Here is a 17,396-nt window from a genome sequence, read left to right on the forward strand (position 1 = left end):
ACTCCCACTGTAATTCAGCAAGAGCATTGCACTAAGCTGTTCCCCCAGGCCTAGCCATGACCTATCTGAACAAGGCTGCATGAAAGGCTTTAATTTATTCAGCAGGTGCTTGGTGTGACTGGTCTGAACAGGAAGAAAGGCTGAGAAAGCCCAGGCCAGTACTGGCCCTGAGGGTTTCACACTGTGCTCAGTGGTGTCAGGTAGAGCAGGATGTGGTCCTTCAGCGACTAAATGGCAGATATTTTTTGGGTGAGTTACAGAGGGCACCAAGGAGAAAGGAGGAAGCCATCAGCTGAACTAGAGGTGTGACATTGCCTGTTCAACCTTTCCCATAGCATCCTTCTGTGAACATGGTCTCCATCCTCTCTCTGCCGTTGCCGGAGCTCTCCAAGAAACTCCGAGATGGCTCCCTCCCTCCGGACCACGTCTTCTATGCCTATGTGGGCAAGGTGAGGAGCAAGGGTGGCGGGGCAGCATCTCACCCACGGTGGGGCTGGCTTTTTTTGGGAGGAGCCTAGCACAAGGTTCAAACCGGGCTCAAATGCTGCTGAGCTGTCACTGCTCACTGGTACATGATGGCCCCTTGTGTGGTTTTCTGTGAATGGTTAGAGAGCTGGGCACCTGGCTGCCATAGCTTTCAGCTTGGTTTGGAGGAAGAAGGACCAGCAAGCAGCATCTGCAGAGCCCATACCTTTCTGGGAGAGCCCACCCCTTCCCTAGGGCAGATATGCCTGTAGGGAAGATGCAGAATGCTGTTGTCACCCCTCCATCTCCAAATGGATTGTTAAACCTCAAAAAGTCAGTGTTCATGTTCATTCTCTACTTTTGCCATAAAGTTCTGATCACTTCCTGGGTTCCCTCTTTGGGATTATCATTTGTGCCACCCCAGAAGCTCAAACAAGAGAATAGTGCGTGGTATTCATCTGAGCTGAGTACCACCCTTCATCAAGCACTAGCTGGTGCTATGGCCCCCCTGTGTCCAGAAATAATCTTGGAGTTTGGCATGAAAATGGCTTGAAAAGTATCAGTAAGGGCTGCCCTGATACCGACTGCTTAGATGGGGAGGTGGAAAAGGGGGAAGAGGCAGGTGTCCTTGGCAGAACAGAGGTCATTGTGCAGCACCATGGGCTGTGACTCACCTGTGGGCTTTGCCTGCTTTCCCCAAGGCCCTCCAAATCGCCACAGAAACCAACTGCATCACGGAGTTCCTGCAGGAAAGCGAGACCCAGCTCCGGAAAGCCAAGCTGATGGAGAAGCAAGGTCTGCTCTATGGGGTGCCAGTCAGCATCAAAGACTCCATCGACTGCCAGGTACTGCCAGCACGATTCCGCCTGTATTCCGAAATCCCTGTGGGTTGAAGTTTGGTGGTGGGGGGAGGTTTGACCTCAGCACATGGCTTGACTTTGTCTTAGCTGATGTGGGATGGGCTGCCTGGGCAGGGGAGCCTGTCTCCCATGTGAGCCAACAAAGGGTGTTCAGATTTGCCATCAACATGTGTGTGATGGGTGGGTTGTTTGAGGTGCATGTATATGCTTAAATGTATAGATAAAAGTACAGAGGTAGGGAGAACTGCAGTCCTCCATCTGAAAACCTCATTGTCCTCTTTTCCCAGGGTCATGATTCCACGTTGGGGTTCATAAAAAACCTCAGCAAACCCGCAGCAGAGGACAGCGTGGTGGTGCAGGTGCTCAAGAGACAGGGGGCAATTCCATTTGTCAAAACCAATGTTCCCCAGTCCCTCATCAGGTAGGTGGGTGCTCTGTTCCCTCAGCATAGCAGCAGTGCTCCCTTCCCCTTCTCGAGGGAGGGTTTCTATCTGGTCTCATTCTCATTTCCCACTTCTTTTTATATAACAACACCTGGTCCCCATTCTTTGTGTCTATAAGTTTCACATTGAAAAGTAAACACATTTACACTGAGGATGAAAATTAACTCTAGTTCCACATGAAATAAAGAAGCAGAAGAGGAGGAGGAGAGGAGAGAAACTGTTGCCCTTCTGTCCTATGCTGGGTGGTTTTAAATCACTTTTCTTTTTATCTTTTTTTAAATTAACCTCTCAGAGATGATCCTATTAACTCTAGAGTGCACACACATATTCATGGAAGGAGAAGCTAGTTAAACTAACAGCCTCAAATTATTCTGCCCCCAAACCTCCTGCTCTATCTGGCAAGACCACTCTTGGTGTCACTGATATGTGGTGAGCTCACGTGTGCTCTGCTGGACAGCCAGAGTGTCCCTGCGTCCTGCCAAGTGAGCTCTGGCAGCGCTCCTCTGTGGGTGACCATTGCCCAAACCCTATGAAATGCCTTCCTTAAGGTGATGTGGCAGTGACCGACCATAGTTCAAAAAAGCCACACAAAGAGGTTGCCCCGGGGATTATCAGATTTTGCCCCAGCTTCTGAGGAAGTCCAGTGTAAATATCTCTGCAGTTGTCATTTGGCCTGGTCTCAAGCAAGGGCTGAGCTTTGGGTGTCCTGTGACACGCAAGACTGCCTCAACAGGGAGGCTTTCCAGGAGGATTATGCTGCCAGAGGTTCTCTCTGGGATAGGTTTAATGACACTGAAATTAGCTGTTACTGAGTCCAGAGCATGGGACCACCAGGAAAAGGCTCATGGTCTTCACCACCACAGTAAATGATGTCAGTGTAACAACTAGTGAACTACCTGATTACCTTCTCAAGGTCTTCTAGTAGTGACTAGGCTCCACAGCAGCAGATACCTGCATTCCTCATTGCAATCTCTCTCTCTCTCTTCAGCTATGACTGCAAGAACTTAATCTTTGGTCAGACGTGCAACCCTCTGCTCTACACCAGAACCCCTGGAGGCTCCTCTGGTGGAGAAGGAGCGCTTGTAGGAGGTGGTGGGTCCGTCTTGGGCATTGGGACAGATGTAGGAGGGAGCCTACGTTTTCCTGCTGCCTTCTGTGGGATCTGTGCAATCAAACCCACTGGGAACAGACTCAGGTACTATGAGAAATGCAGCGATGTCTCTGGGTGACACCCACTCCACCAGCCACTGTGCTGGGATGCTCCTACTCCTGTGGGCCAGGGAAGCTCGGGAGGAACTGGGAAGGGCTGGTTTATCCCTGCCTGGGCATTTTCTGGGGCATCTATGAAGGGAAGCACTGGTTCCCAGAACAGAGATGGGGAGGCCTCTCCAATTGCATGCTAAGGGGATGGTTGTTCCTGACTGACAGGGCCTAAATCTGTCAGGCCTAGGCTGAGTGTCTGTTGGGCTTCCCCTCGGCTCTTCCTTCTGCCAACCTTCACTTCTGCAGTTTTAATTGATACTTGCTACTGCTTAAAGCCTTTCCCTTCAATGAAAACTACTCAGCTGCTGTATTTTGTGTCTCTTTTCTTTACAGCAAAAGAGGAGTAATGGCTGGAGTCGTTGGGCAGAAGGCAGGTAGGAGTTATGTCTGTCCCGCAGCAGCAGGGCAGTGGTGAGAAGGATCCTCAGCTGGGTATGGAGGACTTTCTCCATACCCTTTAGAGAGAAGCAGGTTCCCTTTCAGGGATTTTTTCAGAGAGCTGCCCCCATACTGTGAATTCTGAGAAACTGAAATGCGCATGAGCTGAGAGGAGCAGTTTGTGTAGCATAAACCACAACACAACCTGTTACCCACAAGGTGTGGCCTTGTCTGTCACTGCTTTGTGGGGGTGGGATTAGCAGTCAAAGGGAGTGTCTGATGTTGTCCTCATGTCATGATTGACAAAGCTTTTTGTTTATTTTTTTTTTAAATCATGAAATGGAGATGCCAGGGCGCATGTTAATGGATAACAGCTCTGAGTCCATAACGATGGACCTGTGGGTGGGAAGACACTTGTGGGTATCCCCTGCCCAATTCTTAAAGAGGAACTGTTGCCAATACTAAATTAAGATAAAACAATGCCAAGAGGTCCTGGTTTTGCAGAACGTACCCTTGAATGCTCTCTTGTGGTCTCTTCCAGTGGCTGCAGCAGTGGGACCACTGGCAAAAGATGTGGAGAGCCTGGCGCTGTGCCTGCGGGCGCTCCTGAGCGAGGACATGTTCAGCCTGGACAGCACAGTGCCGCCCCTCCCCTTCAATGAAGAGGTGGGGACCTCCAAGGGGCCAGAGGTCTCTGGGGAGAGCTGCAGGCTGAGAACACCTGACCCGTGGGTGGGCGAGGCAAATGCTGCTCTCCAGACTCGCCCCGTGGTGTGGGTGTGCTGCTGGCTCCGCTGGCACCCTTCCAGCCAGCTTCTCCCTCTCCCTGCAGGTGTATTCCAGCACAAAACCCCTCCGCATTGGCTACTATGAAACCGATTTCTTCACCATGCCCAGCCCAGCCATGAGACGCGCCGTCCGCGAGACCAAGCAGCTCTTGGAGGAGGCCGGCCACACGGTAGGGGCCTTGGGGCTGCTTCGACAGGGGGGCAAGCCCATCCTGTGTCTTCTGACTCAGCAGTTGTTGCTAAAAGGAAAAACATTGTTTTCAGGGAAGGATGGATGTTTTCCTGTGGGCTTGTCAGGAAATCCTCAGCCCAGCTCAGCCTGTTTCAAGCCCTCAATGGCTTGTCCCACACAGTGCCTGTGCCACTGATACCTTCCTCTGTTGTCCTTCCAGCTGGTGCCCTTTGAACTCACAAATGTGGACTGCGTGGTCTTTAACTACTGTGTCAGGGGAATGTTTGCAGATGGAGGCAGATCCTTTGTCAAGAAATTGTAAGTATGGCCTGGAACGGTTTGGTGGGATTGGTGCCTGTCTATAAAAATCCTCCCTAGGGTCTGGCTGGAATCTGGATACAGGTAGCAGACCTAGTGGATGTAGGTAGTGGCTGGTAGGCACTGGGCAGGGGTTTAACATTAAGCGATTCAGCTGCACCTTGGTTCTCTTTGGGATTGTTTCCAGCTTTGGAAGGAGGCTGGGAGCTGATATCCTATAAATGCTGTGAGAATCAAGTGTTGCCCACCAGAATGGAGCAAAGCTCTTTTTGTCACCTAGATATGCTGTTCAGAGGGGTTGGCCTGGGAAAAGCTGATCTGCTGTGATTGCTCCCTACCACTGCTCAGCTAAACCCCCCTCTCCCTTTCAGCAAAGGGGAGATGGAGAAAGGCGGCACGGGGCTGCTGTTCTGGCTGGCAAAGGCACCACACTGGCTGAAAACTCTCCTCTCCTGGATTGCCAAACCTTTCGTAAGGTCCATTTCTTTCTAGTGTAGACAGAGTTAAGCTATATGTGGATGACTTGTCTCCCATTGCAGTAAGGCTTTCTCATAAAGAAGTCTCTGGGCATTGCTTCCTGGCTGTGCTCAGACACATCTCCAAACTGGAGTGATGCTATTTCTCTTCCTTCTCTCCCCTCTTTGGGGAAAATCCGCAAGTCCTCCCTGCACACTGAGTAAACAGCTTGTATTTGTCACTGAGCTGTCTCAGAGGACGGAGCTGGGATTCATAGAAATTATTTTCCTTTTTTTTTTTACTTTCTCCTGCTCAGGTGCCTCGATTTTCAAGTATCGTAAGAAGCATGAAAGAAAAGTGAGTAAATCTGAGGTTGAGCAAATGTGTGAAGATTTGTTTTGCAGCAGTGTTTGCTACATTATTGGTACTGCTGCAGCTGCACGTGTCTGAGAGAATGCAAAGCAGGAAATGCAAGGGTGGGAGCAAACTGAGAGCAGTTTGTGTCAACACCATAACCCTGCTGGGTTTGGAAAACTGTTTCTAAATTGAGGGTGAGAATGAGAGCAGGGGTCACAGCCTTTTGCTTAGGAAGAGGATGAAGCCTGTAGAAATGAAATACGGTGTTTGCTTCAGCACTGGTTAATGCATCCATCATGCCAAGAGGTAGGGACCCCATAAGGCAGAAAGAAGGTGTATACACAGGGAAGGATGCCTTTCATTGGGTTTGTGTCCTTTTACAGCACAGTGGATGAAGTCTGGAGTCTTCATCATGAAATCGAGGTAAAGTATTGCAGTTTGGGGTTAAATAGTTTTTGTTTGATTTCTCTTTGGGAAGGGGCAGATTCAGCACTCACCAAGGTCAGGAGATTATTGGGTCCCTGGTGATGTAAGGTGGGAACACGTCACTCCTCAACAGATCTCACTTGAGTGTGCAAGTTCTCAGCACATTTAAAGGTTAGGACAACACGTAGGCATGTTCATGATGCTAAATCAGACCGGAATTTTTGACACCTGCATATAAAAATGTAGATCATCAGACTTGCTTTTATTTCCCTTCTGGTTTTCCAAAGACCCATGCCCATGTCCCAAGTCACCATGTGCCTGTGCACTCAGTCTTTGCCCACCTCCAGTTTACCAGGGAGAGGGTGCTTTGTAAGCTGGGAGGAATATTGTCTAGGCAGCAAAGCACTGCTGGGTTTTAGCAGGATCAGGCCTGATGTAGCCTGTTGGCTGCTCCCAGGGAGGGACCAAGAGCCCAGCTGGACACCCTGGCACCCTGGGACGGTACATCCACCCCACTGACCACCAGCACATTTCCTCCTCAGGACTTTTGCCACCAATTCATTGCCCAGTGGAAAAAGCTGAATCTGGATGTCATGCTGTGTCCCATGCTGGGCCCGGCTCTCGGCATCGGCTACCCTGCAAAGCTCTCAGGTAGGACACCGACAGGGGACCTTTGCCGTGGCACTGTGCCAGTATCCATGAGCAGCCTTCCTCCTCCCCTTGCATCCCCAGGGTGCTGGCCAGCAGTAGGAAGAGCTCAGCTCTCAGGACAGCTGCGGCCCAGCCCACGGGGAGCACCCGGAACACACCCCTGGTGTAATGGGAGCCAAAGGGCGACTTCCATCCCTCAGCCCCTGAGTTCCCAGTACAAGTGCCCCAGTAGCTGGAATCCTGTGTACACAGAGGGGGGTGAAGGCTTTCCCTGCGCAGGCTGGCACTGCAAGCTCCCCCTCTCCCCCAGTGGCAGTCAGCTACACCATGCTCTACAACGCCCTGGACTTCCCTGCTGGTGTTGTCCCTGTCACGCTGGTGACAGATGAGGACGAGGAGGAGCTGAAGGGCTACAAGGGATACTATCAGGACTGGTGGGACCGGACCCTGGTGAAGGTGAGTGGTGCCAGGCTCTCCAGGAGCACGAGCTCTCCCATCCCTTCCCCTGGACATCCCCAAGCCCTCTCCCTCTCTCTGTGCCACAGGCTTTCCGTGGCAGTGTGGGGATGCCCGTGGCCGTGCAGTGCGTGGCCTTGCCGTGGCAGGAGGAGCTGTGCCTGCGCTTCATGAAGGAGGTGGAGACCCTCAGCCTGAAGAAGAACAGTTTCTTCTGAGCCCCGGGCGCTCAGCCGGAGCAGGATTCCAGCTAACACCAGTGTGGGCCATCCTTTGGTGTGGCCCACAGGACTCTTGTTCCCCTCAGTGAGGATGCAGTGATGGCTGGGCTGGCTGCTGGCTTTGGGGGCGAGGGGAAAGCAAAGCGAGCTCTGATGTGGTGGAGCTCTTCCAATCATTGTCCTAATACAGTACTTCTTATTATCTGAGTCAGTTATTTCAAGTCTGTGTTTGCGTGTGGGGTTGGGGTGGATTTTAACCACCCCAGGGAAATACAAGAACATGATCTTTCTCTTACAGATGGGGAAACTGGGGTGTGGGGTGTCTTCTGTCCAAGATGCTGAGACTACTACTTGGAGTGCTGTAGAAACAGGGATTTTCCCCTCTGCTCTCAGCTCCCTGAGGATGAAATCTGGCATTTTCCCTAGCACAGACCAGCAGTGAGAAGGGAAAGCTGAGCCTGCGTGCAGACTCTGGAAAGCATGGAGGGAACTGTGGCCCACTTCCCACAGCATAGGGCTGCTGGCACCCTGCACAGCCTGAAGGAGAGATTATGGAATCACAGAAGAGTTTGGGTTGCAAAGGGCCTTAGAGATCATCTCATTCTAATCCCCTTCCATGGGCAAGGACACCTTCCACTAGACCACATTGCTCAGAGCCCCACCCAGCCAGGTCTTGAACACTGCCAGGAATGAGGCATCCACAGCTTCTCTGGGCAACCTGTGCCAGGACCTCACCACCTCCAAGGAAAGAATTTCTTATATCTTACCTAAATCCACTCCCTTTCAGTTTGAAGCCTGCATTGAGCAGCATGCCAGGGTCAGATGGACAGCAGACAGCCTGCCCTGCACACCTTCTCCTCCCATTTAGCCCATGCCAGGTTTTCCAGCAGGATTTTCCAGCCACTGATGGCCACTGGCGCTGGGATTGGCAGCGGTGGCTGCCCCCGGCAGGTTTCCAAGGGTGTTCCAGAAAGGAATTTCACAATGCTAAAGTGTTTTCCCAATGCAGGGATGTCAAAAGCAGATGGTAACAAAGCTCTGGCAGGATTAATGTTTGGGGTTTTAATGTATTATTGTAGTTTAAACCAGAGCCATGCAAAAGCATGGAGTGTTTTCAAGGGCTGGGATAATTTATCACAGCCACGGAGAAATCAGCTCCCAAGGACCCCCATTCTTTATCAGCAAGCTTTGAGAACAGGAGGGAGGGAGCTCCAGGCATCCCATGACTGAATGCTATGTAAAGCCAAGCCCAGAAGAGCCTCAGTGGGGTTACAGGTGCTTTCTGCCCACACAGAAAATGCTGGATGGCGTTATATGTTTACTTTAAAATTCAAGCCCGGAGGACTTTTCCCAAGAAAGGCAGTGCCACCTGCACCTCTGCTCCCAGAGCCAAGCACCACTTCACTGTTAGCTTAATCACTCTCTCCCTGGCACAGAGGTGGGCAGGGTGCAGGACTCCAAACCATGCAGCAACCAGTGAACCTGAACCTGTAATTATTCCTCACTGGAACCCCTGAGCAAAGCTCTCCAGCAAACTCACAACCTTGGGACAGTGCACCAGGCAGGGCCGGAGCTGCTGGGTGGCTCTGGGGACTTGAAGCTGCCACAAGGGCCAGCTGCAGGCTGCTCCCAGCCCAGCCTGGGCAGCAAGAGGTTGGTGTGAATGGCAGCACTGAAGCACTCAAGGCTGGGATGGGGCAGTGAAGACCAGTCAGTGGGGAGAGGTTGGTGACATCCACACTGAGTTGTTTGGTTCATTTTGCTGCCCGCCCTGTCCAAATAGGGAGGATTGTCCTCAGTTTTCCAGTCAGCAGGTTCTCTGCAAGGTCTCACGTCTTCCCCAAGCTTCCTCCCTGCTGCCACAGGAATAGCCCATGGGACATGTCTGTAACAGGCAAGAAGGTAAAATGATACAGCAGCACGACTGCTGGCTTCTGTCCCCGAGCACGACCTCTCCACCAGAGAGCAATGGTTACCCTGGATGCTCTCCCCTTACAAGCTGTGCTACCCCGCTGCCTGGAGCAGAGCCAGCGTCTCTCCAGATATAGGGGGGTGGCCTTGCCTCTTGGCGATGAGCTCTCAGAGGCATCCCCTGTCCCTTCCCTGTGGGCTTGCAGATGATTGAGAACTGAGAGAAGCTTAATTTTTTCAGCCTCTCCTTTTTGCATTGAGCCACAGGACAGTCCTGGGCAGGGGGAGCACCCGTGGCAAGGGGCAGCTGCTAAGACTACATGGTCCAGCTCCTTTGCATTCTGCTGGCTGGAGGATGGGTTAAAAACAGCAGAGCAGACTCTGGATCCATCAGAGGGGATTTCCCAAAAGCGCTCAATCTCTGATTCAGGTTGGAAAATGACTTTTCAAAGGGGCTGGGCTTGAGAATGATACAGGGCAGTCATACTCCTTGAAGGCATCTTCAGATAGTTCCTTCCACACTGCGCTTCCAGAGTCACTGTTGCACCTTCATTCTCTTGGTTCTGTGCTCCCACCTCTCCACAGGGGCCGTTTCTCTCCCTGCATGAGGTTCCCCAGGACAAGCAGAACAATATTTTCCCAGGCTCACGGGGCTGCAGGTGAGGCTGCCTGAGCAACAGGGATGACAGCTGAGCGCCTCTAGTTAATGGGCTTAAGTGTTCATTAACTATTACATGTGGGTATAGCAGGGCTAGCACAGAGCTGGGCTTTGCTGGCACTCAGCTCTGTGTGTAGCCAGGTACAGCCACAGCCTCTGGCTGGGAAAGACACAGCCTTGGGGACACCCCAGCCTTGGGGATGCCCCCCAGACTGAGTAAGCTGAGCACACTGCTCTGCAGCCTGACCCACAACGCTGCTCCAGCAGCCAGACCCTTTCAAAGTCCACAGTCTGGAAAGTCCATTCCTGGACTTTGTTAAAGCAACTCTGCTTCAGAGCTGATCCTGCGCAGCAGGCGAGCGCAGAGGCTGCATTCGTCAGCCCTCCGACGAGAAGGTGAAAGCCAGGTGTCTGCAGCTGGACCTGAGAGACAAGTCATGACCCAAGAGCGACTGTGGCAGGTCCTGGATCAATCCTGGGCAGACCCTCGTACCCTCTCGGCTCTGCTCTGCAGCTCAGCTGCAGCTGTGGTGCTTCTGAAATGGCTGGGACGGAGGCAGGTCCAGCAGAAGATGGATGAGGCAAGGAGGTCTCGGGATCTGGCCCTGGAGAGGATGGAGAAGGCAGCTCGCAGGCTTAAGCAAGAGGTAGGTTTGGGGTATATGCGAGGAAGGGATTATATTTTGGATAACCAGAGAAATGGGGGAGCTCTGATCAGTCCCTCTGTGAATGGTGGCTGGGGCACAGGCACGTTTTGGAGCATCTCCAACCCAATGTTTTTTGAAGGTCATCACTCTCCATTGTCTCAAAAGGCCCTCCCATAAAAGACAGTGTAAATTAAGTATTCCTCAATACAGACCCATTGAGGAAATCCTGAGGATGAAAGAAAGATTGGAGCTTGGGACCTTCTCAATCAGATCACCACCTCAAACCTCCCTGTGTCCTTTCTCCTCATCCATCCCTACTGCCAAGCCTTTCCTCTCCCATCCCCTTACCTCTGCCTCTCCATAGGGATCTGTCTGCCCCATCATCCTCAAAGTACAAGAGGGCTTCACGTCCCTCCAACATCTGCACATAAGTGACCAAAAGCCATTTCCTCCTGCCCATGCCCAGGTAAAGAAGCACCTGGATTTGAGGAGGTCAGTCCCTTGGAATTGTCTTAAACCCCTAAGAAATACCTCCTGCTATTCTTTTCTTGGAAGACAGCTTGCAAACAGCCCACACTTTTTTTTCCATGTTAATGATAAATTTCGTAAACCTTTAGCTGGTTAAACTGCTATTCAGTGAGTTGGAGTTAGAAGGGGAGTGAAGGCCTGTAGAAGAGTAAATAGAGACAGGTCAAACCACTCTTACAGGTTCATGCAACTCTCCAATCAAGGTACAGTTTTCTGCCTGTTTTGGTTTTATGAACTAAGACTCAGAAAATTCCCAGTCAGCAAATTCCCCACTCCAGCACACACAGTGCTCTGTGGGAGGTCTGCATGTCTACAGGGCATATCTCCTAAAATTTTCCACTCAAGGTGATGGCTGGGCAGATATTAGAATTGAGTATCTGCACCCTTAACCAACCTCTTCTGTCTTTTTCTTCCCTCTGTACCCAATTTTCCACCCATTGCAGAACTCAGACACCCAGACCTCACACATCCTCTCGCTGACAATGGTGGAGCTGGTAGAGAAGCTGAAGGCGGGGTCCCTGTCCCCAGAAAGTGTCCTCTACTCCTACATGGACAAAGTGAGTGATACCTCCAGCATGGCAGAGATGCTGCAGGACTCTCCTGCAGTGGGACTTTCAAATTAAAAATCAGCTCGTTTGCTGAGAGAACCAGCAACACTGGGGATTACAATTTGTCAGTACTGTGATGTCTGAAGGGTGGCTTACAGGCAAATATGCATAGGACAGAGATCCAGGGCAGAAAAATATCTCAGAAATAAACATCCAAAGTTTATAGGTAAGATCTGAATAATAAATGCTGAAGTTTTGAGGAGCTTGAAAATTTAGCTTGAAAACTCAATATGTAATGTCTCCTTCCGTCCATTCATCTGTCTTGCTGCTCTTCTCTGTTCTGGAGAGGCTTTGGAGGTGAATCGGGAGGTGAACTGCGTGACAGACTTCATTCATGGATGTGAGGGTCAGCTCCAGGAACTGAAGAAGCAAAAGGAGAAGGGGCTGCTTTATGGCATTCCCATCAGCATCAAGGACCACATTAACTGCAAGGTACAGCCCCAATTCCTCTGCCTTTTGCCTTGGGTCTGGGAGCAGGCCAGGATTTCCCATCCTCATCAGGACTGGCTAAGAATTCCCTCAGACAAGGATGTTCTAGATCCAATATTGTGGGACCAGCAAACCTACCTTTGAAAATTTTGATGAAAATTTTGTTTTCTGCAGAAGTTTCTAGCCTATTCTGATCTGGTTCTCCCTGGGATAGTAAGGTCCTGTTCTGCCTCTGAGAAAAGTTAGGTGGGAACTGTGTCACAAGAGGCATCACGACTTATGTCTGGTTTTGTCACAGCTCCAAACAGCATTTCTCCTGCACCTAAAGAGCTTTGTTTCCCATCCCCAAGGGCCACATCTCCTCCGGAGGGATGGTGAAATTTCTGGGCCAAGTGAAGGAAGAAGACAGCGTCATTGTCCAGGTTCTAAAGCACCAGGGGGCAATCCCCTTTGTGAAAACCAACATCCCGCAGACCATGATAAAGTAATGGCATGTTTGCCTTCATGGGAACACTGTGACACGTGCCTCTCGCCATCCAAGCTAATCATACACGTTAATTGCCTCCTTACTTGGATCTAAAAGGATTTCTCTTGTATTTGATGCCTCTTTCTTCTCTAATTCAGCTGTCTCAACAAATCTACTTCATGCTGATTCTACCTTAATTCCACACCCATCCCTGCACGGGTGCTCTATGCCCTGTGTTTATGGTTTGCAAAGGCACAAGTACCTCACTCACCTGCTGATCTTCCTCTCCCCAGCTATGACTGCAGCAACCTCATCTTTGGCCAGACACTGAACCCTCTCAACCACCAGAAGAGCCCCGGGGGCTCCTCAGGTGGGGAGGGAGCTCTGATTGCGGGGGGAGGCTCCATCCTGGGCATCGGCTCTGATGTGGCCGGCAGCATCCGCCTGCCCTCCAGCTTCTGTGGGCTCTGTGGCCTCAAACCCACAGGCAACAGGATCAGGTACGTGCCCACTTCTGTCCTCTTCTTCCACCCACTGCGGAGGCTGCAAGGTGTCCCCCACAGGGCATCAAACTTGTAGTAGTGCCCATGGTTTCCCCCAGGGTTAAGTTAGCATTGAACTTGCTCTATTAATGACACAAGATGACTTCAATCTGTATGACACCAAAGACTTACTAAGTTTTTAATAGCCCTGGCCAAGAAGCTGAAAGCAAATACTACAGGATGATCTCCTTTTCAGATGTTTCCCAGCCCTTGCTTTGCTTGTAAGAGTTTTCTGTTTATCAGAGGCAGATTGCCCATAGATAAGGAATTAGTTGCAGCAGGGGAAAGAGATGATAAATACTGTCCCTAGCAGCTTCCAGACCATGTAAATCTTCCTCCTAGCCTAGGAAGTGTCAAGTCTTTGCGGGAACTTTTGCCCGTCTAGATTTGACTGAGGGCAAATGGGAAGTTTGCAGCTCAGCGTGGTGACCTGCCTTACAGAGCTGCTGCTAATCTGCTTCTCCCATTATGTTCCCAGCAAACAGGGAGCTGTTTCTCCTCTCATAGGAATGCAGTCAGGTAAGTCCATGATGACATGTTACTGCATCAAACCTCTGCCTCTTACATCTACTATTGAGATGCCAGCAAGGGTGCTTGCTGTGCCCTGTGCCTCAAGGCCAGCCGAAGCAGTGACCTACTAAAGCACCCTCCTGTTACGACATTTTGCACCATTTGCTGTGTTCTGGGTTGTGGCCAGTGTTGGCTGAACCTCAGCAGGATGAAATCAATGCAGTGATGGAATGGAACCAGGCAGTGCAACGCCTATCAGGAGAGGTGTGAGATGTGCATCCCAAAGACCTGGGATGTCTCACTGGAGATGCTGCCAGGAGACTCTGGCAGCCGCAGCTACCCTCAGGCAGCATTGGCAAGAAGGCTGCAGCCCTCCCTCCTCGTGCCTGCAGAACCCTGGCCCAGGAGGTCATTAGGCTCATTAGGCTGCCTCTGCTCTGACAGATCCTCCCTGCTGGACCTCCTTGCTCGTTACACTCATTCCCCTCATTCCTTACTCCTCTTCCCGACCTGAAACTCCCCCATGCTGGAGCCCTACCAGTAACTATGAGACAGCAGCAGCCCACCTGGCTGCAGTGACAGCCCCTTTGTGCTCGCAGTGACGGCGATGCTGGGGCCCATGGCGAGGGACGTGGACAGCCTGGCCCTGTGCATGAAGGCGCTGCTCTGCCAGCAGATGTTCCAGCTGGACCCCACCGTGCCCCCCATCCCCTTTGATGAGGAGGTAAGGCTCAGAGGCACTCCCATGTCTCCATCTGCCCAGCAACAAAGAACGATCTCTGGAGATTCCCATCTGGTTTCATGTCCTGAGATAGCAAAGGATCCAGGGAAACACACATCCTTGTGGACAGGGGACACCCAGCATGAGTGACCCCCAAGGAGCACCCACACAGCAGGGCTGGCAGGCAGGAGGTGGTGTCGGAAAGACTGTACCAAGGATCAGTGTGTTCTGGACAGCACTGCTTTTCACCAGCCCTCTAGCTCCCACCATTCCCCCAACCCAGGAGAGCTCAGCTGGTGCCTCCCTGAGCCCTGGGAACAGTCCAACCTTGTGCTTCTCCTGGCTGCAAGTCATGGCTCCTCTCCTCGCAGGTTTACACCAGCTCAAAGCCTCTTCGCATCGGGTACTACGAAGGAGATGGTTACTTCCAGCCCTCGCCCAGCATGAAACGGGCTGTCCAGCACACAAGGAAGCTCCTCCAGGATGCAGGGCACACGGTGGGTTTCCATGCCTGTGGTAGCCTGGAGCTGTTACCCTGGTCCTCACAAAGTCTGGACAAATCACTTTCCATCTCCGCTTCTGCTCCCTGTAAAAGAGAAAGGCAAATGCAACAGCTTGTTTTCCAAACTGGAGTGACCTTGCTTATATTTCTGGCCTAGCAGATGTGATAATTATGTTCAGATATCTCCAAGTTACCCCAAGCACTGTTTTTTCCATAATGCTTGGTGTTCCTGCAAATATCAAACTCACAACAGTTTCCATGACCCCTCAGCTGTTTACACAGCTTACAGATTTCTTAGTGGGTAAGTGGGAAGGAGGCTGGAGCAGTTGACCCTCCAGGGACTTCTTTTAGCCTACATTTTTCTGTGGTTCCACCAGTGGAGATTTCTATATGGGAGTTGTTCCAGCGATGAAAATTAATTTTAAAAATTGGTGGTTTGAAGTTTCTAAGAATTCTTCTCTAATGTGTGGAGGAGTGGAGCCTGTGCCAGCTCCCAGTATGTGTTAATGCCTTGGATAGGAAAATGGGAAAGGACAGCAGGCAGATGAAAATGAGGTCTTGCTGTCCTGGAGCAGCAAAGGAAGGTGTACATTTCTCACCACTTCTCACTGATCTCTGGTGACCACTGGTGAGGCAGGGAGGCTCACAGAAGGCTCTGAGTCATTCACCTTTGCTGCCTGTTGGACAGGGATGGTTCTCTTGCAGCTCATTCCCTTTGCCCCACCCAAGATCGACTACGTGGTGGATGAGCTGTTCACCAGAGGGATTTTCTCGGATGGGGCCGCCCACCTGGTGGACTGCTTGTGAGTAAACCCCCATTGGGGTGTGGGCTGTGAAACCTGGAACTGTGGGGCCAGTGGCTGCACCCAGAGTGTTTGTATCGTGGGTGAAAACCGAGTCATGAGCAGCAGAGGAGCAGTTTCTGGCTGGATGACTTTAGCATGAGCAGCAGCCAGTCCTCATGCACAGGTAACATGGGGGGTGCCCACCCAGCCACTCTCTCACCTCGGCATGCCCAGGGCTGTGCTTTGCACCACTGTAAAGATCTCCAGAGCTTTTATGGCCCTGATGACACAGGCAGTAAAATACTGATTTACCTGTAACTTCTGCAATGAGCATTTCCACCTCAGCATCTCTTGTTCAGTGTTTTCCATTGAAACAGGCAGATTTTGTCTTCTAGCACCACCCCCCCAAGACAAACCCTGCCTTGGGAGCAGCACTGCTGTTGCTATCACTCTGGTACAGGTGACTTGTCCTGACTTTTTCACTCTCCGCCCTTCCAGCAAAGGAGACATCGTGGATCCCAACCTGAAATCCCAGTTCAACACCTACAGGCTTCCTGCTCTAGTGAAAAGGACCTTGGCTATTATTTTGAAGCACATAGTAAGTGTGTGGGCATGTCTCACCTGTGTGGCATGAAATCTGCAAGGTGGGGAGGTTCTTTGTGCGGGAAGGTAAATCGTACCACCCAGGAATGCTTGGCTGCTTCATGCTAAGTGCCTGATGGGCTTCCTAGGGAAGTATATTTAATCCCTAAACCCAGGTTGAATTTATCAATTGAGTCTGACAGCCTTTGTGACATTTTTGCTTGGGGAGGTTGAAATATGATCCTTTCTCAGGAAACCTGTGAGCATACAGCTCATCCAGCAATGAGCTCCAGGAGAATGGATATCACTAGCAAGGATCTAAACAGCTTTCCCACATCCAGAAGATGCTCTCCAGGACTAGTAATGTGGTCTAGAGCCTTATTTGTATGGGTTGTTGTGATTAAACGTGTAAATTAATGTGGGAGTAAACCCACTTCACTGGAACTGGCCTGTTCTTCAGAGCCACTTCTGCTAGGACAAGACAGATGCCCAAAATGCAGTCGCAGGGTAGCCAGCTATTCCAGCTGCATTGTTGTTGACTAAACCCAAGTTTTTCTCTTCCCTCCTAAAGTACCCACGAATTGCCCGGGACCTCAGCGCTCTCTGTGGAGTGGGGTAAGACACTCTGAGGTAGCTCTGGAGAAAGGGGATGTGCTTGGCTGTGCCCACCCATGCACACAGGTAGATGCCAGCTGGCTGTGTGTGCAAAGCCCTGCCACGGGGCTGCGTGGCACGGGCTGAGCCAGGTGAGTGTGTGCTGCCTCTGCACCAGCTGGGCTCAGCACCGGCTTACCCAGGGCTGTTCAGCCAGAGTTGTTTGAAGAGCTTAGGCATCCTCAGAGTGACAGAGCTGGGATGACTCCATGGAGGTCAGCACAGGGAGATGTGGGTTGTTTTCCCCATCAGGTGGTACCCACAGCACCAAGTGCCAAGTTAATGCAGAGGTCTCTGCTTGCACGTGCAGTGTGGTGTGAGTTACCTGCACCTCCAGAAGAGGCACAGGCACACCAAACTGACAGTGATGCCATGAAGATTTTTGCCTTTTCTTTTATACCCGTTATACCTTTTTACAGCTTCTGTATTCCTAGTGGTTTTTGCCTACATTCTTGGACGTGTTTGTTAAGCTAAGAGACTAAACATTTTAGAAGCTTTGTAGCTAGGATCAGTGTGCCCCAGACCCCAAGGTCCTCTCCAGAACATATTCTGTAAACTAAGATAGAACCATCCAGGGGAAGGTTCCTTGGGGAGGGGGG

General features: G+C 51.2%; 2 protein-coding genes across 2 annotated transcripts in view; both read left to right on the forward strand.

Annotated features, from left to right (window-relative positions):
• Window positions 1–263: 263 nt before the first annotated feature.
• On the forward strand, window positions 264–7,461 carry LOC103621903 (fatty-acid amide hydrolase 1). Its single transcript, XM_008640766.2, has 14 exons — window positions 264–449; window positions 1,167–1,310; window positions 1,613–1,746; window positions 2,757–2,963; window positions 3,365–3,405; window positions 3,951–4,075; window positions 4,242–4,367; window positions 4,590–4,687; window positions 5,059–5,158; window positions 5,460–5,500; window positions 5,884–5,923; window positions 6,469–6,577; window positions 6,888–7,033; window positions 7,123–7,461. The coding sequence occupies exons 1-14, from the start codon at window positions 351–353 to the stop codon at window positions 7,249–7,251; spliced, it is 1,539 nt and encodes a 512-aa protein (XP_008638988.1). The 5' UTR covers window positions 264–350; the 3' UTR covers window positions 7,252–7,461.
• Window positions 7,462–9,953: 2,492 nt separating this feature from the next.
• The window catches only part of LOC103621904 (vitamin D3 hydroxylase-associated protein), an 11,932-nt gene continuing 4,489 nt past the window's right edge, over window positions 9,954–17,396 (forward strand). Inside the window, exons 1-11 of the mRNA XM_008640767.2 lie at window positions 9,954–10,470; window positions 11,442–11,555; window positions 11,895–12,038; window positions 12,386–12,519; window positions 12,795–13,001; window positions 13,522–13,562; window positions 14,153–14,277; window positions 14,646–14,771; window positions 15,482–15,579; window positions 16,060–16,159; window positions 16,715–16,758. Of these exons, the coding sequence (XP_008638989.1) occupies window positions 10,261–10,470; window positions 11,442–11,555; window positions 11,895–12,038; window positions 12,386–12,519; window positions 12,795–13,001; window positions 13,522–13,562; window positions 14,153–14,277; window positions 14,646–14,771; window positions 15,482–15,579; window positions 16,060–16,159; window positions 16,715–16,758 (1,343 nt within the window). The 5' untranslated portion in view covers window positions 9,954–10,260. The remainder of the gene's footprint in view (window positions 10,471–11,441; window positions 11,556–11,894; window positions 12,039–12,385; window positions 12,520–12,794; window positions 13,002–13,521; window positions 13,563–14,152; window positions 14,278–14,645; window positions 14,772–15,481; window positions 15,580–16,059; window positions 16,160–16,714; window positions 16,759–17,396) is intronic.

This window comes from Corvus brachyrhynchos, unplaced genomic scaffold, assembly GCF_000691975.1.
Source record: "Corvus brachyrhynchos isolate BGI_N302 unplaced genomic scaffold, ASM69197v1 scaffold48, whole genome shotgun sequence".
Lineage (NCBI taxonomy): Eukaryota > Metazoa > Chordata > Aves > Passeriformes > Corvidae > Corvus > Corvus brachyrhynchos.

Excerpts from the sequence above, each read along its gene's own strand:
- LOC103621903 (XM_008640766.2), top strand. The coding sequence starts at position 351 with ATGGTCTCCATCCTCTCTCTGCCGTTGCCGGAGCTCTCCAAGAAACTC. Across the intron at positions 450-1,166 it reads TCTATGCCTATGTGGGCAAG|GCCCTCCAAATCGCCACAGA; the intron begins GTGAGGAGCAAG and ends GCTTTCCCCAAG. Across the intron at positions 4,688-5,058 it reads AGATCCTTTGTCAAGAAATT|CAAAGGGGAGATGGAGAAAG; the intron begins GTAAGTATGGCC and ends TCTCCCTTTCAG.